Source organism: Lithobates pipiens, unplaced genomic scaffold (assembly GCF_037356315.1).
Source record: "Lithobates pipiens isolate NorthernLeopardFrog02 unplaced genomic scaffold, aLitPip1_a1.2 Scaffold_16, whole genome shotgun sequence".
Taxonomy (NCBI): Eukaryota; Metazoa; Chordata; class Amphibia; order Anura; family Ranidae; genus Lithobates; species Lithobates pipiens.
This window is the reverse complement of record NW_027507748.1, coordinates 314,604,284-314,630,135: the sequence shown is the minus strand read 5'-3', so window position 1 is coordinate 314,630,135 and position 25,852 is coordinate 314,604,284. Positions and strand designations below refer to the sequence as shown.

The 25,852-nt window shown below is 44.7% G+C and overlaps 1 protein-coding gene across 2 annotated transcripts in view; it reads right to left on the bottom strand.

The window, feature by feature from the left end:
- Window positions 1-1,095: 1,095 nt before the first annotated feature.
- The window catches only part of LOC143982703 (uncharacterized), a 48,981-nt gene continuing 24,224 nt past the window's right edge, over window positions 1,096-25,852 (bottom strand). For both annotated transcript variants that reach the window (XM_077481643.1, XM_077481644.1), the window contains exons 4-5: window positions 24,472-24,585; window positions 1,096-5,518 (exon numbers count right to left, since the gene is read on the bottom strand). In XM_077481643.1, coding sequence (XP_077337769.1) covers window positions 4,773-5,518; window positions 24,472-24,585 — 860 coding nt within the window. In that variant the 3' untranslated portion in view covers window positions 1,096-4,772. The remainder of the gene's footprint in view (window positions 5,519-24,471; window positions 24,586-25,852) is intronic.

The following is a 25,852-nucleotide window of genomic DNA, read 5'->3' as shown; positions in this document are numbered from 1 at the left end:
GAATATTATGGAGTCGAACCACAATGTGCGCTCTTCACCATCATCACTGACAAAGAAGGTAAGAGCATGGGATGAAGCATTCATATACGTGACTTCAAGGTGTTTGCTAGATTAGGACTCATACCATTCCCCCCCCCCTCTTCCCCCCCCCCCCCTTTCCTTTCCCTTCTTTCCTCACAGGTCCCCTTTCCAACCCTTCACCAACCTCACCAATTTTCACTATTTCACCATCACTTTTGATTTTGTTGGGTTTCTTTTTTCACACATTCCAACACACAAGCGCAACCGCTCCTTCCTCCCCATTTGTCTCACTAACACGGTTTCACAACTATTTTCACTACCATCCAATTATCTATTCACTTCACTTGTCTTACCCCGATAAGCTGACAGTATACTGATTTATTTTGTTTTATTTTATTCTATTACCTGGACCCCAATCATCACACTATATAGCTTCCCCGAGTTGCCGCATGGGACTACTCATCAGGTGGTAGCACTATGAGTTTGACGCCCGTTTGGAGCATGGGTAAGCTGTGTCGTTCTTTCCCCGTTTCCAACCTTGTTGTAAAAGTTTTCTTAATTAGGATGCTGTATAAAAGTTTATCAATATTATTATTTTTTTATTTTTATTTTTTGACTACCCATTTGCTTTTTTGATCTAATCACAGATAACCTCCCGATGAAGCGGTAAAAGTCCGCGAAACTAGTCGAGGAAACTGATATCTGTGATCAACATCTGTATTGTGACTACTCACTGATGATATAGATATACATGTGTACTGCGCTTATGTTTTTTAATATGTAAATGATGATTTGTTTTTTGGCATCAATAAAATCATCTGTATTTTTCATTATTATTACTTTATTATATCGTTCATTGTACTGTTCTTATTGTACCGCAATAGTCCAAACTGCCTCCATTTCTGGTGGCCTGGTTGGGGATCAGGCCACCAACCTATACACTACTTGATTTCTGGATGATGGTACAAAATTCTACAATCTTATCCCTATTTTCTACCATGAGAGGTCACATTTAATGTTTCTCATACCTGACATGGGTGGAAGGTGGACTTAGCTTAGTGTTTGTGGAAAAACTTGGGAAAACATTCATTTTTATTGATATAAATACATTATTATATAATTAAAACAACTGAAAATGTAATTTACAGAATAACTGATGACCAAGCATATACAGAGCTATTATCTTACTATAATTTGCAAAGATTCCAACTACTCCAGAATATGGATTGTCTCTCTGTACAATAAAGTCATTTTCAGCATGACAATACTTATTTACTTAGTCATATAATATTTTCATGAAATACAATTACTTCACATGTAATACAAAACCATACAATACATTCAGAAACCAAACAAACAAAAAAAAGTTAAAATAGGGAGAAATAGTAGGCAAATTGAAGTAAGCCTCAAAGTCTACAAGCACTTGTAAGGAAGGAAATCTAGGCGGTGATGTGTATAGAAGAAATAGTAAACTGCAGGTGGCGACCATAAAAAAAAAAAGAAAAAAAAAAAGAGGTAAGTTATTTATTTAGATCAGGTCAGAGATTGGTCAGGTCAGTATTTGCAATACCCACAATAATCTTTCTTCCATTTTTTTTTTATATACTTGAGGCACACAGAATGCCACTGAATTTAGCCAATTATTTTCACCTCATAGCAGACAAAGATCACATACTTCATTTGACTGTAGAGTTTAGCATGTTTGTTTTTGATTAGAATGAATCCGTTTCATTATTGGTTCAATTATAAAGCCTAGTGCACACTATTCTTATTTTTTTCATCCAACCCAAAGGGCTAAAACGAAAAAAAAAAGCTGAAGAGCTTGGGAGAAGCCGCTGTACTAACTATACGATGATAGTACAGCGATCTCCCCACTTTTGTTCTGACAGGGGGACAACCCCCACTCCCACGCAAGAACACACTAGTCCGTTGGCTGAGAGCACTGATCGGATGTCGATCGGAAGACCTTTTCCGGTCATGTCCCTTTGACAGAAGCCGGACATTTGGCTGGCTTCTGTCAGACCTGCTGCCGTACACATGGGCTGAATGTTGGCTGGTTTCTACTGATCCGACCAATGCCACCCAATATTAGGCCTGTGTCTATGGCCTTTAATAATGAAAGTGCAGCTGATTTATTCACTTGAAATTTGACAAAAAGCATATTAGTTTTCTCATTAGGCTCTAATGAGTGACAATGTTGCTTGAACATTAGGTAGGCCATAGATGATGCAACCACAGGTTGCAGGACAGAAAATCACTCGATCTCCCCAATAACACAATTAGTGTTGATGGGAGAATCCCTCCGGCAGAGCTTTTGTGTTTCCTGGTGGGGGGGGGGGGTGGGCACAGGGAGTCATCCCTCCCAGGAGAACAGTGATTACTGCTAGCAGCTATAGCCGCTGGCAATATGTGCACAGCCTGCCCATAGGTGGATTGAATCTCCTGATGAATTGGCTGAGATTCAAACCATTTATGTCCAGCTTTAGTATTGCTGACCGCTCTACTCTGGGTGATGTTATACGGATTGGATCCACTTTACTCATTCAATAAACATAACTGATTTTCTGCCAGGTACAAAAAGTGACAGGGGCAGCCTGTGCATAAAATGTACTGCCCTTGTCAGTCTTGCTCTTTCCATTCAGTTTTTAAAATTCGTCCAGCAGTCTTCTCTTCCACACTAATGTCACCATCCCTACTAGTTTTGGTGTTGTAGTGGGGTCAACTCTGGAGTTTCTTAGAGTTACCAGTGTTTTTCTCGCCTTTGCAGAATTTCTCACTGAAATCATTTAGAGCAATACCAATTTTGGTAACTAGCAGCAGTGCAAAGGGAAGACACAGAGGAGAATTTTATAGCAACAAAGCTATGGCCTTAAAATTAACCTACCCAAAATTAAAAATTCCAGACTTAAGTGGATTTTTTTTAATCCTGACCCAGGAATGTAACAAAATCCAACACTTCATTTTCAAATCTAAAACCATTTTGAAAAATAAGCATACGCTTTGATGATTATATGCATTTATATATATATTTTTTTTTACTTCTTGTGATTCTTTGAAATAAAAAAAAAAACAAAAAAAAAAAAAAAACACGTGTACAAAGCTATATACATTGTCAACATTTACTATAGAGAATATTTTCTTACATCTATTTCCCCTGAGTGCATTCATACAAGAAGAGAAGTGTGTTGCACTTGGACACAGTAGACACATTGTTGTCAAGAAATTAAATATTTTACTATTTGCAAGTCAAAAATTCAAATCACCACCATTTTATTTTTCCGTCTACATATACAACTGGAGATAGTCAGAGTGACAGGGAAATGGTAATAGTTACTTGTCACTTGAATGCTAGGGCTTATTATCTGCTGCATTAGACTATTTCCAGTTAAAAATTAATGGAGTTTTTCACAAAAGACAAAATTAGGTAAAGATCAGGAAAGGTCATCAGTTACCAAATAGGAAAAGATAATCAGTTATACCTGTATTGAGAATAAATTAAATTAAAGAAAAAAGGAATGTTATGCATTTACATAAAATCTTCCACTCCAATATTGAAGTATTATTAAGACTAGGAATTCAGATTTTTACCCAGCCTATGTTGGAAATCACGGACATCCTTGGTATATTGGTGTTTAGTAGCTCTACCATCAAAGACTGATTAAAGCATATGAAAAGGAACTACTTATTGTAGGATGCATGCCAGCAGGTTCAACACCTACTGTTTTATTAAAAACTCTTAGGACCCGACATACCTTAAATTATTATTCAGCTACAGTGGTTTCTCACTGAATACCCATGCAGTTCCTGTTCTACACAATGGCGTTGATACTGGTATTTTACAACATGATTAACATCTGGAGAGAAAGGAAATTAAAAAGGGAAAACTTCCCTCTGTGATTCTTGATTTCAAAATTGCTAGTAAACTTGTGCCTTTAATTGTAAGGTACACCAGAACCTATGTTTAAGATTACAAATTCCAGGTTTCCTATGTGAGCAGCAAACAGGTAACTGCTGTTGGGTCAAAGTGCACTGTAAGTGACAACTAGTCTAAAACACACAAAAATATTGTTTCCTGGAACATTTTTTTTTTCATTCAAATAAAATAAAAAATAAAAAATGAAAAAAGGGCAAGAAAAATAAAAAAATAAAAATAAAAAAACAGAACTCCATTACATAACTGTTCATATTGCATATATATTACTGACTTTTGAGGTTTTTTTCCTGGTGCTTTCCAGCAATAGGCCAGAGGTTGACCAAATGGAGTCCATTCAATATTGAGCCATGATCTTTAAAAGGTTTAAGCGAATCAAGGGTACAGCCCGCCCCCTGAATGGCTCTAATCCTGGCATTCATCTTCTGCACGTGCCTTTTTTTTTTCAAATACAAGCCGAGTATTCCAAGGTTCCATCACCTTTCACTCTGAGCCCATTCCTGGCTTGCCCGCACACAACAGCGCATGAGCAGAAGGTTGCAAAACACAGCATCAAGAGAAGCGGCTACAGTCCCCACCCAATATGCCTGCGAGAAGCCAGCAAAATACAACCCTACCGGGCTCGAACACTTTCACATAAATAAACTGATTAAATGTAATGACTGTAGCACAGGTGTAACATTTCCTGGATAACATTAGCACTTGATTGATTTTAATAGTTGCCTAGAATTACTCTTTAAGCCCGTTTAAGTCAAACTAAATATTTGGCAATATATGAAGTAAAATCATAGTACGTTGATTAATTCAAAGAAGACCTTTTCTAAATTTTGGTGTGAACCCTCCTATGTCTGATGAGATGTGAACTGCGGAAGAAGCATTTGCCACACTCGGCACAGGTATAGGGCCGTTCTCCGGTGTGAACTTTTTGGTGCCTGACGAGATCAGAACTGTGGCGGAAGCTCTTGCTGCACTCGGTACAGACATAGGGACGCTCTCCTGTATGCACTCTCCTATGTATGATGAGATTGGAGCTATTTATGAAGCTTTTCCCACACTCTGTGCACACATATGGACGCTCTCCAGTGTGAATTCTTTGGTGCATTACAAGGTATGCACTACTGATGAAACTCTTGTTGCATACTTTGCACACATGGGGTCTTTCACCTGTGTGAGTTCTCTGATGGATGATCAGACTGGCATTCTGGGTAAAACACTTGCCACAAACTGAGCAGAGGAAAGATCTAGCTGGCTTAGCCACTTTAGTTTGTGAGTTAGCTTTGGCTTTATTGCCCATTAAAGTGCCATCAGATCCTTCGGCATTTGTGCTTCCACTCATCACGTATTTCCTTCTTCGTCGACCTCTCTGTGTTCTTGTTTCAGTTGTCTTTTCTTCCTGTGTTTCATGCTTTATTGTTTTTTCTTTAGCATTTTTCATTGCAAGCGTTGATAAGTATTGTTTCTTTAAAATTGTGTTGGAATTTGATGGACTTGCACAAAGCAATGTTTCACTTTCAGTCTCTTCATTTGGGATCTTGGGTGCTTTACTTGCTTCTGTAGATTTGTCACCTGATGGAGGAAATAATAACTGAAAATAAATTTGTGCTAAAACTGGGTCCATCATGTCAGTTAATCAAGTTGCTAAGGCAATTCTATGATTTGTTTCCTTTTTGTAGTTAATTTCCACAGTCTTTTTCTCAAAGTATTTGACATTGTGGTAATATGAATATACAACTAAGGCAAGCCATACACAGAGTGAATTTATTTCCTGCAGTTATGGGTTCTGCCATCAGCAAAAATACTGCTGTCAGAGGAATCCCTCCCACCAAGCCATTGTATTCACCCGGCGGGGGGGGGGGGGAGGTTTGGGGGGGTGTCGCCTGCACCGGGAGAAGACTGATTATGGCTAGCGGCTATACCAAACACTAGTGAAAATTGTATGAAGAATCCGGCAGGCTGCACGTATATGGTTTGAATCTTGGCTGGTTCCTACTGAGACTTTACCCATCTATGGCTGTCCAAAGGGGCATATTTATACATACCAGACAGATCTAGACACATTCATCAGTATACATTCCAATAAGCTATTAATGTCTCTGGTGGCGGGTATAGAGAAAAAGCAAATGAAGCTGAAACTCTTTTGCTATTTGCAACACATTGGAGCTGAATTATTAAAGGAGTAAAGTATATTTACTTTGCAAATTAAAGCTGGCCGTAGTCGGGCAGTTTTTTTTTTCCATTTCTGATCCAGACAAGGAAATATACTGATCAGCGCTGCAGTCGCTAATCTAATGAAAATGTTCCAACATCTCATTTGACAAAAGTTGGATCAACGCCTACCAAGGTCAAAGAAAGATTGGATGGTCAAAAAATGGATGAAAATGTGTCTGGCCACTGCTGAACTGGCTGTATTTTTATTAAATTATTGCCAACTTAAATTTTCATTCAGCCTCATCTTATTTTACAAAGCCAAGTGAAAAATGGGGGTTGGTGATGAGCTGGGCTGCACTGGGGGGCGCAAAGCACCACCTGCAGGCATGGTTGATCGGAAGCCATTTTCCCAGCGATCACCCTGGGGGAAGAGAGCATGGAGGAAGGGGAAAGCCACGGGATCACAGAGTGCAGATAGCCCACTGTAACAACTTACATTACAATTGCTTCCACTCTGCTCGCCATCACATACAGCCCCACCTCCTCCTGACGCAGTGCATGTGATAGACAGAATGCCAGTCCAATACTGGGATGCGCTCTATCACAGGCGCTGGGTCAGGAGGAGGCGGGCTGTGTGCGACAGAGAGCAGAGTGGAGGCAATTTTAATGTAAGCTGTTCCAGTGTGCTATCCTGCTCTGTGATCCCACGGCTTTCCTCTTCCTCCAGTCACAATTCAGCTGCCCTCTCTCTTCCTAACATATACTGTAGTACTGAACTTAAACATACCCAATCAGGTATAAGGGTTAGATTGATAGCAAAACGTTATACCCCAGATACAGGCCATATTCCTGTCCAATACCCCACATATACAAATGAATGAGCTGTCTGCATCTGCAGCAAAATGGCTGGTTACCCTCTTTACACCACCAGACATACAAGCTTTTACTACCGTATGAAAGCATAGACCATAGGGAGATTATAGTAACTACACAACTCCATATAAAGGGCCCAGTGATGCAATCGACATAGCTTCACATATGCAACTATAATGTTAAGACTTGTACCAGAGGAAGAACACCAAAAATACAACATTTGAGGAGGAAACGTTCTAAGTTACATGCTTGAAAAAATAGATTTTTCTACTTCCATTCACCTCCAAAATGGTAGATGACAAACTGTGCTCTCTAACCTTTTACCAGATTCAGGCATGGGGAGAACATCTAGTAATGCGTGTCAAATGTAAAGGATTTAATCCTCTGCTAAATGAAGGCTCAGCAACAAATTCCTTGGGCCTTTCAAGTACATATCTAAAGACATGTACATAAAACAAAAAATGTAAGTACCCTGTATAATACACAAGACGGGTATTGATGTGTATTCATACTAGAAAAAACAACAAATCGTGCAAAACCTTCTGCAACAGGGAGCATCTCACAAAAATGACTAATGTAATAGGCGGTGGAATATGTATGTATGTATGTATGTATGTATGTACTGAGACATTGCATAAAGATAATTAAAACAAAGGGATAGGATGCGCTATGGAATTTGTTATATAGAGAGTATGTAGTGTAATGTAGGTAGGAGCAGCCTCTATTATGTTTCCATCCAGATGGATGGAACAGGGAAATAGGTGAGAGAAAGAGAATAGATATGGCGCTATACCTTGTTAAACTCACTAAAAAAATTATATCATAAAATAAAACTACAAATTTTCCAGCTTGCTGGCTAATATTTTTAAAAGACAGAGATAGACCTAGATGGACTAAATAATAAAATCAATAAATGATAAAGTGCTGGGGGTCAATCCTTATTAAATAGTGAATGCAAAGTGAATATAAATTTTCCAGTGTGCTGGTTAGTAAAATGAAATAAAACTGTACGATCCACAAAAAATTAGATAAAGATGATTAAATAAGTATTTAGATAAATAATTAGTAAAACTACCATGAATCAATCAATATTCAATAGTGAAAACTACTCAAAGTGCTTGTGACTGTGATTATGGCACAACCACATGAATGGCCATAATAGGGAACAATCAAAATTATACAGACGTGAATACTGGTGGAATAGTAGGTGTGAACACACTGTGTCAAATCTCAGAACATGCCAAAATTTGCACAATATAAAAATAGAAAAAATAGAAAAATAAATAAAGATAAAAAATTAAGTCCAGAAATTGAAAAAATCTTGCGGTGACAAGTCAAATGTGAAAGTCCAATTGAATGAAGTTTAAAAATTAATATTTAAACATGAAACGAATATTTGATGGTGAAAAAGGTAAGTGAAGAGAGTGACTTCGATATTCGTTCGCAGTGAACGTTTGCAGTGAACGTTTATGGATTTTGCTCTCACCAGATATATGACCCCGTCCGGGGTGGATCAGCCTCCACAGTATAAGCCACTGTGTCGCTTCTTGGGCTGTCTCTGCTGTGATGCTGGGGAGATCCCTCGTTCTTCCGTGGGGATGTTGTACCTCGTTTACATGTGATAGAAAAGAGGACTGTCCATGGTGTAGTATGTTTGAAACTCAGTTTATTTGAAACAACCTTAAAAATACTCACATTTAGTACGAAAAAACACGTATTGTATTAAAAGCGTTCGGAACATCCACTCGGCTGACACGCCGTTTGTGATGAAATGCTGAGACGTCATCTGGAGCGCTCCAGATGACGTCTGAATGACGAAACGCGTAGGGCGTGGCCAGATACGTACACCTTCAGCACAAACGGCGTGTCAGCCGAGTGGATGTTCCGAACGCTTTTAATACAATACGTGTTTTTTCGTACTAAATGTGAGTATTTTTAAGGTTGTTTCAAATAAACTGAGTTTCAAACATACTACACCATGGACAGTCCTCTTGAGTGTAATTGATGGCAAACAAGGAGTAAGCAGACCCCAGTAGCCCTGCGCATGCACAAATGTAACCTAATTGTAGGAAGGAGTTAACAGGTTGCAGCTTCTGCCGATTTCTGATAGCACTCTGCTCTGCAGATTACCAAGCATTAGGGCCTCTGCCTCCAAAGTGACCACAGTAATGGTGGACAGAACACAAAGCCCTTTCACCCTGTGTTTGTAGGATGCACGCAAACACCCATAGCAAGCAAAACCCCATTAGAGGACATCCTATTAGGGGTAACCCCACACTATGCCTCCCCACAGTATGGGTATGGTAGGAAGGAAAGCTATAGAAAAAATAAAAATAAATAAAAAACAGCCTACCTTGGAGCCATCTGCCAGATTCATAGCAGGTGTCATGGTGGAATTAGACTGCATGGTGTAGCTTTGCCGACCAGATAAAGGCTGCTGTAATACTACTGCTCCATCCCCCACCTGTTTGCGCTCCCTCCCTGGTGTCTGTGGATAATGGCACCAGGGTATACTCACAAACCCACCATATTGCTGTACTGCAAGTAGGAAAATAATGGTGCAGCGCTAGTGACAATCAAAATAAATCAATTGAAAAATATGGGTGGTCTAAAGTGTGAAAAAACCTTAACATCTAAATATATCAAAATAGAAATATTAACATATTAAGTGAAAAAAATCTCCAAATGACAGCGATATACGAGTACAATATTATGACAGTGCGGTCACAGTGATTATACAAAAGAGTACAGTGCACATGTAAGTTAAGTGATCCACTTGTTACAGGCTACATATAAAGAAAAAAGAAAAAAAGAGAAGAGCACAAAAGTCCACTAAGTGATAAACAGTGTTTGATGAAGATGTCTTATAATATGTATATCTTGATGCGTCAAGTACTGATTTTCAAACCACCGCTGAACGTGCTTGAGAAAGGCAAGATGGATCACCGCCACCAATATCACTGAGGCTTACCAGAATATGTAGATTCACTAGGACATACGCCCCATGAATCATACAAGCTTTTCGGTGATTCTATACCAGATTGAAGAGCCTACATGGATATATGCGTTGACACAATGGGATAGGAAGTGATTCACAAGCTTCTCACGTGGGCCACAAGTCACCAGGAAAGGAGGCTCCAAGATGTATGTAACATCATATGGATTCACACATAAATGGCCAAAAGGAATAAAAAATGCACAGAGCGTGAATCCACATAACACAAGATTTATTGATAAGAAATTAAAGATTTACACTCACATTTAGGAGACAAAACAAGGGCTTGTAATTCGATAAAATGATGCAATGGGAACAGTAGGCTAGATCCGACTGCGTTTCATCAACGAAGATATTGTCTGGGGTCTGTACTGCAGCAAAGCAGGCTGCATTCTGTCCTGGCCTAAGCAACATAGCTCACCTGCCTCAGCAGACATGCATGCCTCCCATCTGCAAGTAGTCAGGGACTCTAGATGCCTCTACTTCAGCCTCCCTGATCTCTGGGTGGTGGCTTGCTCCAGCCATGCAGTTCTCCCTCCAAAAAAATGTGGGGAAGCCATGGCCATGATCCATCCATATCAATCAGGAGCTCAGCCAGCAACCGAGGACATGGAACTTGAACAAATGTGAGTAAGGGAGGTCTCCACTAGAGCCTTGGCATCTACGGGGATAGCTGCTTCTCCTCTAGCGGAGAAGGAACCTTGGGGAAAACCAAGAAGGTAATGGAGAGGGAAGGTCCCACAGCTAGGATACTTACAAAAGTAGCCTAGAAAACCCTAGATATGCGAACCCTCCAAGTCCATTGTCCCAGAATCATGGGGAAGCATATGCAGGGAGGCCCCTGCAACTAACACGAAGGCCTGAGGAAAAACGAACAAACCATTTAGATGTTCCTGCTAGGTTAGAGAAAACACAAATACTGAGGACACTGGGTGACTGTGCTCTTTTTATTTTATGTTGGATTATGTCCAAGTAAGTGGCTCAAAAGGAGAAGTTGGTGATAGGGGAATTCATATTCTCCAAGTACTAGCTTCCTTTACATTTTCAGAGACCTGAATGTGATGTGACTGTTTTGGCCTAGCAGCTGTAACATTTTGCATATTTATAATGCAACAGATACCTTGATTTGCCATTAAAAAATGGGAATGCCACATGGCCAATGATTGACACTAAATCAAACACGGGTGCTAAATGGCAAATAAAGGACAAAGGGCAGGGACTGTCTAATTGATCATTTGCTGCAAATATTCTCAAATGTTCTATAACTTTTTTCCCCCAAGACTTAAATTTTTCCATGAATTAAAGATGAGCAGCAAAAAACAATGGTCATTGGTGTTGGGTAACACACGATAATCGTTGAGGTCAGGACTCTGTGCAGGCCAGTCAAGTTCCTCCACCACAAACTTGCTCATCCAGGTCTTTATGGACCTTGCTTTGTGCACTGGTGTGTAGTCACGTTAGAACAGGAAGGCACCATCCCCAAACTGTTCCCACAAAGTTGGAAGGATGAAATTCTCCAAAATGTCTTGGTATGCTGATGCCTTAAGAGTTCCCTTCACTGGAACTATAAGTGAACACCATAACCCCCCCCCCCTCCATCAAATGATTTGGACCAGTTAACAAAGCAAGATCCATAAAGACGACATGGATGAGCGAGTTTGGGGTGGAGGAACTTAAACTTGATTAGGGCCGCCCTGTGAGCACCTGTGGATGCAAGGGGGTCCTATAAAAGTCCTGTCAGCTAGGAAAGTCATTGTAATGATTAAGCACAAGATGTGTAAAACTTGTCTACGTGGCTGTTTTCTGGTGTCGTCACAATGATTTCTATAAAGGCATTTGGAACCTTTGGATGTGCAACCGTTCTTTTTCTTCAAGTATCCCACAGAGGCGGGCCAGGGCTGGCACTACTTATTAGGTTCCAGTTGGGTTATCATACACATCTGGAGCAGCAGGTCCTTCTTCCTTTGAGGAACTTGACTGGTCTGCTCAGAGTCCTGACCTCAACCCGATAGAACACCTTTGGAATGAAATTGAGCAGAGACTGCGAGCCAGGGCTTCTCGTCCATATCAGTACCTGACCTTATAAATGTGTTTCTGGAAGAATGGTCAAACATTCCCATAGACACACTAAACCTTGTGGACAGTCTTCCCAGAAGAGTTGAAGCCATTATAGCTGCAAAGGTTGGGTTAACTCAATATTGATCCCTATGGACTAAGGCTGGGATGCCATTAAAGTTCGTGTGTGTGTGTGTGTGTGTGTGTGTGTGTGTGTGTGTGTGTGTGTGTGTGTGTGTGTGTGTGTGTGTGTGTGTGTGTGTGTGTGTGTGTGTGTGTGTGTGTGTGTGTGTGTGTGTGTGTGTCCTAATACTTTTGACGTTATAGTGTTTTATATGACAGGACACGATCTCCAATGCAAAAAAAATGACTTAAAACTCTTCATGACATATGAAATATAGCAGCTACTGTACAGTTACAAGCATACCATGCTCTTCATCAGGCTGTGGGAAACCATCTGCAGCAAAAATCATACCTATATACCAACACCACAGGGTGTTGGTATATAGGCAACTGTAAAGTAGCTGCTATATTTCATATGTCATGAAGATTTTTCAGTAAACTCTTTGCATTGGTTCATTGTCCATCGGTTTTTCTATTGAATGTTGGGAGCCCACCGTGACACTGCTCCCGGAAAACAGAGATAAGAGGGAAGTAACTCACCCCATTATTTGATATTGAGAGAGAGAAAAAGGTTAATAAATTATATATATATATATATATATATATATATATATATATATATATATATATATATATATATATACATATATACACACATACATACATACACACACACACGCACACAGGGATGCACCGATATCAGGCATCTGAGCAAGTATTGGTATTCAACCAAATGTTACCAATACTTTGCAGTGCGATTTGCATCAATACAAAATGAACGGGAGCAAATCGCACTGCAAAGAATCACATGCGATTTAAACAGGAATGCGATGCAGTTCCTGTCTGAATCGCATGCAATTTCTCCTGCTAGTGTGTGTGTGTGTGTGTGTACTCACAGTACATATCTGGTAGGAAATCAGGCCACTGAAGGTGCTCTCAGGGCTGGGGATTTAGAGGCAGTCTGCCTCCAAGCTGACATCACTTCCGCCCTATACCCACGGGGTCCCAGAACTTCTCTTCCAACCCTGTTATTCACCTCCAGGGGCCCTGGTTTTCTACAAATATGTACTGTGAGTTTTAACATTGTTTAAACTCACTAAATTACGCTTTAATCCCTTCACACACACAAACTTGATGATTTGTGATTTTGTGATTTGCACCAATGTTTCTGTATTGATGCAAATCGCACTGCAAAGTATCAGTACACAGTATTGGCTAGAACTTGACCAAAAGTATCTGTACTCATGCTCGCCAATAAAACAAATGGCATCAGTGCAATCCTATTCAATACAGTGCAAAAGTTATTGATAAATATGTGTAAAAACATGCAAAATTTCAATCCCAATTTAAATCCTGCAGTAATATAAATAACTGGAGTAAAACAAAAAAACTAAAAAAATCAGTGATCAGAAAAAAAAAATCAGAGCAATGTGTCACAATCAAACATAACAGAGTTAAGTTCAGAAAAAGTGAAGAAAAAAAAAAGTAAATTTCTTCCATGGTGCACTCCAAAATCACCAAATCGCATGGAAAGAACTGGAAATTCCAACATAAACATGTGCCCCTCCACCGCACTAAAAGCCTCTTACAGCATGATATACAGAGTCAGGACCACTAGATCGCACTGGCTTCTATGTCTTATACACAGGTCTTATGTGCCTTAAACTACCTGCACTGACATGCCTCTATTAGATTCCCTCCTTCCTGCTACAATGTATTTCCTTCTTGTGTATTCTGGATGTTCAGCTTCCTCCATGCAGACATCATCCACATAGAGCGTTAGAAAAAATAAGATTTTTTTGTACTCACTGTAAAATCCTTCTCAGTAATTCACCGACTGACACAGCTCCTCTTAGCCATTGGATTGTTACGCCACCTTTAGGAGAAGACTAGGCATTACATGTTATAAAAAAAACACAACTTTTAGTTCCGCTCAAGGGGCAGTCCCTTAGGCAACAACCCCCCAGCCTGCCATACAGCCATCAGTACATCAACAAGCAGTATAACGTAAAGAAAAGTAGGAGGGGCGGGTGCTGTGTCAGTCGGTGAATTACAGAGAAAAGGATTTTACGGTGAGTACAAAAAATCCTATTTTCGCTTATATTCACAGACTGACACAGCTCCTCTCTCAGCCATTGGGACGTCCCCAAGCAGTGCCAAAACGAGGGATGGAAAACAGCATAAAAACTTCAACCACCATGGCAAGTGGGAACTAGTATAATTTTACCCACAAAAACGACAATGTGTGGGAAAAAAACCACCACACAAAAACAGGGTGCTCCTCAACCGAGAGACACTACCCTCAAACCGCAGGAAACGAATGCAACAGTGCATTAACTTAAAGGTACTGCATTTTTACCCAAAAAAACATGGAAAAATAAAAAAAATCATGTATGTAATTGCAACTACACAGCCGCCTGCAAAATTTTGCGGCCAAAACAGGCATCGCCGCTTTACACATTTGAGCAATAGACGCTTGATGTCAGAAGGCCCAAGACGTTCTGATTGCTCTTGTGGAGTGGTTCGTGATCGGAAAGGGGGGCACCTGCCTCTTCAAGGCGTAGGCTTGTACTAAAATCTGCCCGATCCACCTGGAAATGGTGGCCGACGAGGCCACCATGCCTTTCTTTGGACCAGCCACCGAAACAAACAGTGAGTCTGACTTTTCGGAAGGGAGCCGTGGCAGACAAATACACCCTCAGAGCCCGAACCACGTCCAGGGCATGAAGGGCCACTTCCTTAGGATGTGTCGGTTTAGGACACAGAGATGGTAACACAATGTCCTAATTGATGTGAAACGCGGAGACCACCTTCGGCAGAAAAGACGGTTGCGGACGCAACACCACCTAATCCTTGTGGATAACCAGATAGGGCAACATTCAGGACAAGGCCACCAGTTCCGAAACCCTCCTGGCCGATGTGATGGCCACTAGAAAGACCACTTTCTGGGAAAGAGTCAACAAAGGGGTTTCTCTGATATTTTCAAATGGCTGTTTTTGCAGCGATGACAACACCAGATTCAGGTCCCACGGAGGTAACGGTGGACGTACCGGAGGAACGACATGCTGGACCCCCTGGACAAAAGTACTCACGAGAGAGTGAGATGCCAGGGGTTGCTGGAAAAAAGACAGCCCAAGCTGATATTTGTCCTTTAATGGTGCTTAATGGCATCCTTTCTCCTCACACATGGAGATGTAGGCCTTCCAGGTACGATGATAAATCTTCCGAGAAGAAGATTTCCGTGCTCTCAACATAGTTGGGATCACGGTGTCCGACAGACTCCGATTCCTCAACACCTGGCTCTCAATTGCCATGCCGTTAAAGCCAGCGATGGTAAAGCAGGATGGAGAATCGGACCTTGAGACAGAAGGTCCTCACGCAACGGCAGTCGCCAGGGACCGTCTGCCACCAGGTGCACTAGGTCTGAGTACCAAGGACGCCGAGGCCAATCTGTGGCAATCAGTATTACTGGGATCCCCTCGGCTTCCACTCTGCGAAGCAGACGTGGTAACAGTTTCAGTGAAGGAAAGGCATAGGTCAGCTAATACTGATTCCACGGAGCCACCAACTCATCTGAAGAGTCTGCCCACGGATCTCTTGTCCTGGACACGAATCTTGGCACCTTCCGATTGAGACGGGAGCCCAGAAGATCCACGTCTGGTGTCACCCACCGCAGGCACAGTAGCCTGATCACCTCCAGATGCAGCGTCCGTTCTCCTGGGTCCAGCATCTGAGGACTTCGATAGTCCGCCTGCCAGTTCTCCATTCCCAGGATGTAAATGGCCGACAGGGCCGGTACATGTCGTTCTGCCCACCGAAGTATGTGAGCGACCTCCTGTGCGGCGGCCAAGCTTCGCTTCTTGTTCCTCCTTAGTGATTGACGTAAGCCACTACCGTGGTGTTGTCTGACTGGATCCTGATCGGACGTCCTCGCACTCTCGTTGACCACGTGGAGAGGCATAGCCTGATCGCTCTCAGCTCGAGCAGACTAATCGGCAACTTGGATTCCTCTGTTGACCAGAGGCCCTGAGTCGACTGAACTCCCATTACTCCACCCCAGCCGGATAGGCTGGCGTCCGTTGTGATCACTGTCCATTTCAGAGGTAGAATCGACTTCCCGGACTGAAGTACTGGGGACCTCAGGCACCAGAGCAGGGAATCTCTGACTAACTGGCTCATCTGGATCTGTCGGTCCAGGGACAACAGAGATTTGCCACACTTTGTCAAAATCTCCTTCTGCAGGACTGGTGTGGAAATGGGCATATGGTACCGCCTCGAAGGAGGCCACCATGAGTCCAGGACTCGCATGCAGAAGCGAAGCGACGACCACTCGCGGTTCATCAGCAGCTTTACCGCGGCTCTAAGAGTCTGCAGCTTGTCTGAAGGGAGAAACTCTCACTTCCATGGAGTCCAGCAGCAAGCCTAGGTACTCCAAACGCTCAGTCAGTACGATCACCAACTTTTTTAGGTTCAACAGCCACCCAAATTCCTGCAGGGTCTGCATGGTGATCGCCACATCCTCCTCTAACTCTGAGGTGGAAAATGCTCTCAGGAGGAGATCGTCTAGGTAACCCATGATCGCGATCCCGCGTTGCTGTAGCAACGCCAAAACAGGAGCCAATACCTTGGTAAAAACTCGGGGGGCTGATGCCAAACCAAAAGGGAGAGCCACATTCTGGTAGTGTGCTTCCTCGTCTGCAAATCGCAGAAACTTCTGATGCCGGAGGCATATGGGTATGTGCAGGTACGAATCCTGGATGTCTAAGCACGCCAGGGAGTCCCCTTGATGGAGTACAGCAACTACTGAGCGAACTGATTCCATTCTGAACCTCTGTACTTTTACAAAGTAATTGAGGGCTTTTAGATCCAAGATTGGACGTACCCCTTCCTTCTTGGGAACTACAAACAGGTTTGAGTAGAACCCCTGGAAACGTTCCGCGTCCGGAACATGTACAATCACCCCACGATTCAGCAGCTCCCTTACTGCCTCCAATAGGGCCTCTCGGCAAGCCGGGAGAATGGGTATGCTGGAGGGGAAGAATCTGTTCTGCGGCCAAGAGAGGAACTCTATCTTGTAGCCTGAGGAAATCAGATCGCAGACCCATTGATCAGCAGCCGATAAGCCCTCTGTGCTGCAAACTCCCGAAGGCGACCCCCCCACCCGTGCTGCGGGCAGGGGAAAACCTTCACGTGGTAGCACTTTTCCTCGCAGGCTTGTTAGGCTTGCGGTTCCAGGGACGCTTTGGTCCTTCAGAGGTCATCCTCTCGGGCTGGGGGCATTTGGCCGAAGCTCTGGGCGGACGAAAAAGCTGTTTGCGAACGGAAAAAAAAGGGCCCTTGCCTACGGCGTGGCTCCTTAGCCGACCTGGCCTGTGGGAATAGTGTATTCTTACCACCTGTGGCATTTTTAATAATGTCATCAAAAGAGGCTCCAAAGAACTGGTCAGCAGACCAGCATTTTAACCAAACCATGTCCCTCAGCACCACTGCTGATACTGAAGCCCTGGATAACAGAGGGAGGGTATCCAGGGCTGCATCACAAAAGTACTTAAGGCTTTGCACTAGTTGGTCTGCTAGTTCCACGCAGACAGGAGAAGCCTGCTCTCCCAATTCGTGTCTGCGACACAAGTGCGGATGCCAGTACTGGTTGCATGGTTGACCCCCACAACCGTAAATAAGGAACGAGCCACTGCCTCGGCCTTCCTGTCTGTGGGATCCTTAAATGCAGGATTCCCCTCTACTGGGATCGTGGTTACTTTGCTTAACCTGGATACTGGGGGGTCCATGACCGGAGGAGCCGACCACTTTTTGAGAAGGCTCTCCTCAAAGGGGTAACGGCACCGCCATGTATTTGGGGACCGAAAAGGTCCGTTGCAGTCGACCCCATTCCTTGTAAATTAACTTGTCAAAATAAGTCAGATACGGGAACACCTTCGGTGAATGGACTGGCTTACGGGACCCAAAAAGGGCTACCTCAGCAGGGAGGGATCTGCTGGCTCCAGAATCTTCAGGGTATTACGCACAGCTGTGATAAGTGCTCCAACAAGCGCTTTATCGTGCACGGACCCGGACGGGGACTCATTCTCACTGTCTGAACGGTCCAGGTCAGCGTCATCTGAAACGACAGAGCAGGGGTCACCATCCTCAGCAGGGCATGAGTCTGCATCAGAGCTCTCCCCAGAGGACGGGGGGGGGGGGGGGGTCAGGGGCCGCTTTTTAGTACCTTTGCGCCCACGCACCGCCTCCATCTTGGCAATGAATGAATTGAGGACCGCCGACAAAGCGTCCAGGGGCACTGCACATTCTGCAGGCGAACCGATTGCAATCGCCTGGATTTCGGGGGAAGAAACACCAGTTTCTGAAGCCATGCTGACCCTATCCTGTCTGCCACCTGAAGGGGACTTAGGACAGTGATAGTCCCACCCTCCTTACTGCTGCTGGCTGAGGGGCTCTTTCCCTCAGGACTCACCAGCCTGACAGGTTCTGCACTGTCCAGCAAGTAGTGCCTGTGTTCTCTGTCAGCTCCCAGGTGTAGAGGAATCCGCTCTGTGTCATTCAAGGCTACTGCTTATGGCGCTGAAACCGCTCTGCAATGTGCTCAGGCTCAAAGAAAATGGCCGCCAAGCGTCCAACATAAGGACATAAAGCACTGAAAAAAATGGCCACCGGACTACTGGGACACACGCTGTCTCTAGAGAATGTTGAAAAACATGCTCAGGCTTAGAGAAAATGGCCGCCGGGCATCCAGTATAAGGGACAAAACCACAGGGAAAATGGCCGCCGAGAAACAGAAGAGCCTGCTGTCCCTTGCCCATACCCAAGATGGCCGCTGACACTGAAAAACCATGAGGGACAGTGATAGAAAATGGCGGTGATCAGCGCTGCAGAGATCACAGACACAGCCTCATAGGCACCTCCAGGGAAATAAAGAACACATCTCAGGACACAGTCAGCCAGTGCAGCACTCCCACAGACAGACAGACACACACACACACACTGCTCAACAGACACATGCAGAATCCCCCACAGGGGGGGGGGGAAGATAGGGACAGGGAGAGAAGAGAGGGAGGTGAGGGACCCCCAAATCTACCTCCCAGGTAATGCCCAGCTGCTCAGCCCCACGGAGGCAGGGAGAGCTGTACTTACCAGTCCTGAAGAGCTGGGAGACTTTCCAAAACAGACCCACTCTCCGATCAGTACGGGGTGGCTGTTGACCTCGGCACACTGTGACGCAGACATCAGTAGCCCGGTCATATGTGCGTCCTGGAGCATAAAAGCTCACAACCACCTCTGGAGCTGAGGTATGTTGTGGCCAGCCTAGCGCATAGCTGCGACCTACACAAGATCGCTGGCCAGGATGGGGAGACTACAAGGATACGGGTATCCAGCCGGCTGTTAATAGCAGATCACAGGATCTTTCATTTTTCGCAAAAAGCAAAGCTTCTGCAGAAAAAAAAAAAAAAAAACACGGACCGATGGGCCCGTCAGGGTTCCTGAGTTCTTCTCCTTCACTAGGCAAAATAAAACTGATGGCTGCATGGCAGGCTGGGGGGTTGTTACCTAATGCCGCATACACACCTAGCGGACTATCCGGCGGACTTAGTCTGGCGGACTTCCCGCCGGACTTTCCGAACGGGCTACTTGCCCACACACGGCACTTTTTCAGAGGACTAATACGGCGTACTAAGTCCGCCAGACTATCTGTCGTACTTTTGAAATGAACGGACTCGCCCACACATGCAGAGGAAAGTCCGCTCATTTTGAGCGCGTCTCCAGGTAGCCGGGGCCAACGAAGGAGGCGTCGCTGGCCCCGCCACCTGGTATGAACTTAAAGGGGAATCCCTACGACGGCGTGGGGGTCCCCCCCTAGGTTCACATCAGACCCTTATCCGAGCACGCTACCCGGCCGGCCAGGAAAGGGGGTGGAGACCAGCGAGCGCCCCCCCCCCCTCCGTACCAGGCCGCGTGCCCTCAACATGGGGGGTGCCTTGGGGAAGGGGGGGCCGGGCGGCCCCCCACACTCCAAAGCACCTTGTCCCCATGTTGATGAGGACAAGGGCCTCTTCCCAACAACCCTGGCCGTTGGTTGTTGGGATCTGCGGGTGGGGGGCTTATCGGAATCCGGGAGCCCCCTTTAATAAGGGGGCCTCCGGATACCAGCCCCCCACCCTATGTGAGTATGGGGTACAATGTACCCCTACACATTCACCTGTGAAAAAAAGTAAAAAAAACACAACACACAAGGGTTAAAATAGTTTATTGCACAGCTCCGGGGGTCTTCCGTCTTCGGGGGTCTTCTCTCCGGACTCCTCCGCTATCTTCTGCTTGCTCTTTTGCTAGCGGAGGAGCCCGGCTTTCTTCTTTGCCGCCGCCGCCCTCTTCTTCCGACTTCGGGGGTCTTGTCCCCCTCTTCGGTTCTTCTTGCCGGGCCACCGCGCCTTCTTCTAGCTTTTACAGGCGGTGGCCCGGTCTTCTGTCGCCGTCTTCTGTTCTTCTCTTCAGATGTTGCCTCGTCGCATCCTCCGCTCACAATGGCAGGGACGCTGCGCGCGGCGACTTATATAGGGACATCACCGGATGATGTCCCCGGCTATTATGATGTCACAGCATCCTCTGGGACTGTGACGTCATAATAGGCGGGGACATCATCCGGTGATGTCCCTATATAAGTCGCCGCGCGCAGCGTCCCTGCCATTGTTAGCGGAGGATGTGACGAGGCAACATCTGAAGAGAAGAAGAGCAGAACAGAAGACGGCGACAGAAGACCGGGCCACCGCCTAAAAAAGAGCTAGAAGAAGGCGCGGTGGCCCGGCAAGAAGAACTGAAGAGGGGGACAAGACCCCCGAAGTCCGAAGAAGAGGGCGGCGGCGGCGAAGAAGAAAGCCAGGCTCCTCCGCTAGCAAAGAGCTAGCAGAAGATAGGGGAGGAGTCCGGCGAGAAGACCCTCGAAGACGGAAGACCCCCGGAGCTGTGCAATAAACTATTTTAACCCTTGTGTGTTGTGCTTTTTTTACTTTTTTTCACAGGTGAATGGGTAGGGGTACATTGTACCCCATACTCATTCACATAGGGTGGGGGGCTGGTATCTGGGGGCCCCCTTATTAAAGGGGGCTCCCAGATTCCGATAAGCCCCCCACCCGCAGATCCCGACAACCAACAGCCAGGGCTGTTGGGAAGAGGCCCTTGTCCTCATCAACATGGGGACAAGGTGCTTTGGGGTGGGGGGGCCGCGTGGCCCCCCCTTCCCCAAGGCACCCCCCATGTTGAGGGAACGTGGCCTGGTATGGCTCAGGAGGGGGGGGCGCTCGCTCGTCCCCACCCCCTTTCCTGGCCGGCCGGGTAGCGTGCTCGGATAAGGGTCTGATGTGGACCTAGGGGGGGGACCCCCACGCCGATTTTTCGGCGTAGGGATTCCCCTTTAAGTCCATACCAGGTAGCGGGGCCAGCGACGCCTCCTTCGCTGGCCCCGGCTACCTGGAGACACGCTCAAAATGAGCGGACTTTTCTCCTCATTTCAAAAGTACGGCGGACTGGCATACACACGGCCGGATTGTCTGCCGAAATGCGAGTCCGGCGGTAAGATTGGAGTGCAAAACTACTTTCTAAGTCCGCCGTACTTTTGGGTAAAAAAAGTCCGCCGGAGGCTACATACGGGCGGATTGTCCGGTGGACTTGAGTTTGCCGGACTTTTCCACCGGATTGTTTGATCGTGTGTACGCGGCATAAGGGACTACCCTTTGGGCAGAACCAAAAGTTCTGTGTTTTTTATAACATGTAATGCCTAGTCTTCTCCTAAAGGTGGCGTAACAACCCAATGGCTAAGAGAGGAGCTGTGTCAGTCGGTGAATCTAAGGCCGCGTACACACGCGGGGACTGTTCGCCCAACTTTGTCCGCTGAACAGTGTTTCGGCGGACAGTCCGCCCGTGTGTGGGCTTTCAGCGGACAGTTTCAGCGAACAGTCCGCTGAACAAGGTTTTTCGGAAATTCCGAAAAACTGTCCGCTGAAACTTTGTTTCAGCGAACAGTCCCCTCGTGTGTAGGCTTGTTCGTCAAACTAAGTTCCGCGCATGCTCAGAAAGGATTTACACGCCGAAAGTTATAATGCAGTGTATAGGACGTCGTATTTTTCGTCCCGTCGTACGTGCCGTTCACGTCATCGCGCACGGTTTCAGCAAACTGTTCGTTCGTCGTGTGTGGCCATGTCCGTCCATGCTAATTTTGAGCGGACTGTTTGCTGAAACAGTTTGACGGACAAAGTTGGGCGAACAGTCCCCGCGTGTGTACGCGGCCTTAGAGAAAACAAAATTAGACTTTCCTGTGAGCTGATATGTTCTCTCCTGAGGCTGATATGTGATTCACTTTGGAAAAAAAACTCCTCCCTTGCAGTGGGGCTCTACCTGCAATGTTTGGTTAACTGCTCATTGAGGTCTATGGGATTTGGAAAAGCACTTTTTACATACACAATCTTCTGCAAGCTCCTCCAAGCCTCCCTGTAGCCTTTTCTCCTCTCGTGGTCCAAGGTCCTCGGAAGTTATTAAAACCAATTCAGAGTCAATAGCTTTGCAGTGGACATGAGCTCGCCAAGGGATAGTCCACTGCTGGAGCATGGGAAAGAGCCAACTGCCTGGGGAGCTAAGATCGGGTTAGTAAAAGGATTTCACCATACTCTAGCCATAAACTGACCAAGCAACCCCTGCAGTTCAGGCCCAACCCCATTGCAAGGAAATAGTTCTAGTCTTCTTAGCCCTTGTACACACGATCGGAGATTCCGATGGAATGTGTCCGATAGGAGCGTTTTGTCGGTTGTTCCGACTGTGTGTGGTCTGCATCGAACGGTTTCCGTCGGACCAACTTTTCCAACTTGCTGGAAATATTTTCCGACAAGATGCTCCGATCGGACATACTCCGATCATGCGTAGAGAATTCCGATCAGACAAAGTGCCACGCATGCTCAGATCAAATTCCTACATCAAAGCTATTGGCTACTAGCCTGAACGTAGTCCCATCGTAACAAAATTACGTCATCACGTTCTGAAAGATCGGATTTTCCGACAACTTTGTCCGACCGCGTGTATGCAACAGTTTCGGACAAGATCCGTCGGACAAAATCCGACGGACAAAATCAGACGGACAAAATCAGACGGACAAAATCAGACGGACAAAATCAGACGGATTTGGTTGTCGGAATCTCCGACCGTATGTACAAGGGCTTAGAGTTTAGCTTTCATCTAGACAAGCAGCCTGGGCCTAGGATCCAAAGTGGCTCTGCAGGAACTTGTGTGGAGATTGGCAAAGGTACTTGCAAGCACCAGGATTTGCCTGAATCATTTTAGGCCTGGTCTAAATAACTTTCCCTTTTTACAATCTTACCTGTTAATCCAACCTATGTATGATATGGTCTTGTGGAGGAGTTAATTATCTGAGAAGGAACCATCTGGATTGGCCTGCTAACAAGCGCGTAGGAAGTTCTTTAATATTAGAAACCCCAATATACTTTGCAAACCCATTGAGTTTATAATACCGTTTCGCACACAAAAAAATGTGATGTTAATCTTAGGACAAATGAAGCACTGATGGAAATTAATACTTTGACTGTATCTACACAATTCTTTCATTTTGGCTAAAATGTATATGGTGAAATCAGAGGATATGCTCACTGTCAATGTAAACAATGATATAAAAAAAAAAAATAGAAAAACTGCCAACAGACTATTACTTACTCCAGCAGTCTAACTCACATTCACTTTGTTAAAAGAATTAAAACTTGATATAGTTTTAATACATTTAACAAATTCAAGTGCATAGTTTTTTTAATTCCCCAAATGGCATCCTCCATTTGCTTCCCTGAGTGACCACATACATATTTTCGTGATTTGATACGTGTGCAGATACATCTATTAAAGTAGAAGGCCACCCTAACACTAAAATCCCTGGATCTACAGACATCCACAATCTAACACTAACCTATCTAGCCCTGTAAAGAAGCAATCAGTATACATACCTTTTTTAAAGCCAATCTGACCCAATTCCACACTGAGCAGTCAGCTGCAGCTTTGTTGTGTAGGCGAGTGCAGAGGACTCAGCCGACAACGGAAACCCATTAGTAAGTCTGTGGATGAAGTCACTCCCCATTCATTTCACAGACGTTGATGGCGTGACCTCTGCAGTGTTTCCGCCGCTGGAAACCGGGTTGGATCGGCTTCAGAACAGGTATGTATATGGATTTCTTCTTTGCAGGGTAAGATAGGTTAGTGTTAGATCATGGATGTCTGTAGATGCGGGGATTTTAGTGTTAGGGTGGACTTACACTTTAAGGATACTCACTTGTGGAAGGACCCATTCTGCAGTTCCTCTTCTTAGAATACAAATTGCTCTTTACACATAATTCTTCTCCTTGGTGAATACGGGACATAATCTCTGGCTTTACATAGATATAACCTGTTAGTGAACAGATAGGAATTATATGTCAAATTCATCAGCAGATAATTCCATAAACCATATAAATCAGCAAATTGCAGTAACCAATCAGATTACAGCATCCTGTATTCAGATTACACACTTCCCGACCAGCGCACGACGATGTACGTCGACAGAATGGCACGGGCAGGCATATTGGCGTACATGTACGTCCAATATTCGTTGCCGCCGTGCCATCGGGAGCGCGCCGCCGGCGGCGCGCTCCCGCGCTGGTCGGGACCCCCGTGAGTCCGGTCGCGGGACCCGCGGACTCAATCGCCGCGGGCATCTCCGCGATCGTCTCACGGAGCGGCCGAATGGAGGAAATGCTGTATAAACAAAATTTTTTCATTCTGCCTAGCAACTAGTGACGCTGATCTCTGCTCCATGTGATTGGAGCAGAGATCAGTGTACACTAAATGAAAGCCCAACCCCCCCACAGTTAGTAACACACCCCTAGGAACACTTAACCCCTACACTGCCACCCACTGGTTAACCCTTTCACTGCCAGTGTCATTTACACAGGAATCACTGCATTTATATAGCAGTGATTACTGTATAAATGACAATGGTCCCAAAAATGTGTCAAAAATGTCCGATGGGTCCCCCACAATGTCGCAGTCACAATAAAAATCGCAGATCGCCGCCATTACTAGTAAAAAAAAAAAAAAAAAAAATTATTAATAAAAATGCTATAAAACTATCCCTATTTTGTAAACGCTATAACTTTTGCGCAAACCAATCAATAATCGCTTATTGCGATTTTTTTTACCAAAAATATGTAGAAGAATACGTATCGGCCTAAACTGAGGGAAAAAAATGGTTTTTTTATATATTTTTGGGGGATATTTATTATTACAAAAAGTAAAAAATAATGCGTTTTTTTCAAAATTATCACTCTATTTTTGTTTATAGCGCAAAAAATAAAAACCGCAGGGGTGATCAAATACCACCAAAAGAAAGCTCTATTTGTGGGAAAAAAAGGACGTTAATTTTGTTTGGGAGCCACGTCGCACGACCGCGCAATTGTCAGTTAAAGCGACGCAGTGCCGAATCGCAAAAAGTGGTCTGGTCTTTGACCAGCAAATTGGTCCGGTCTGAAAGTGGTTAAGCAGAGCTACACGATTTCTAATTGATTTCTATGGTTTATTGGGTTACTGCACATTACACTTTATAATGATGTAATGTATAACCCCAGCGTTTGAGCTATCCCCTTACAAGGTATTAGTATTTAGCCCATCAAATGGCA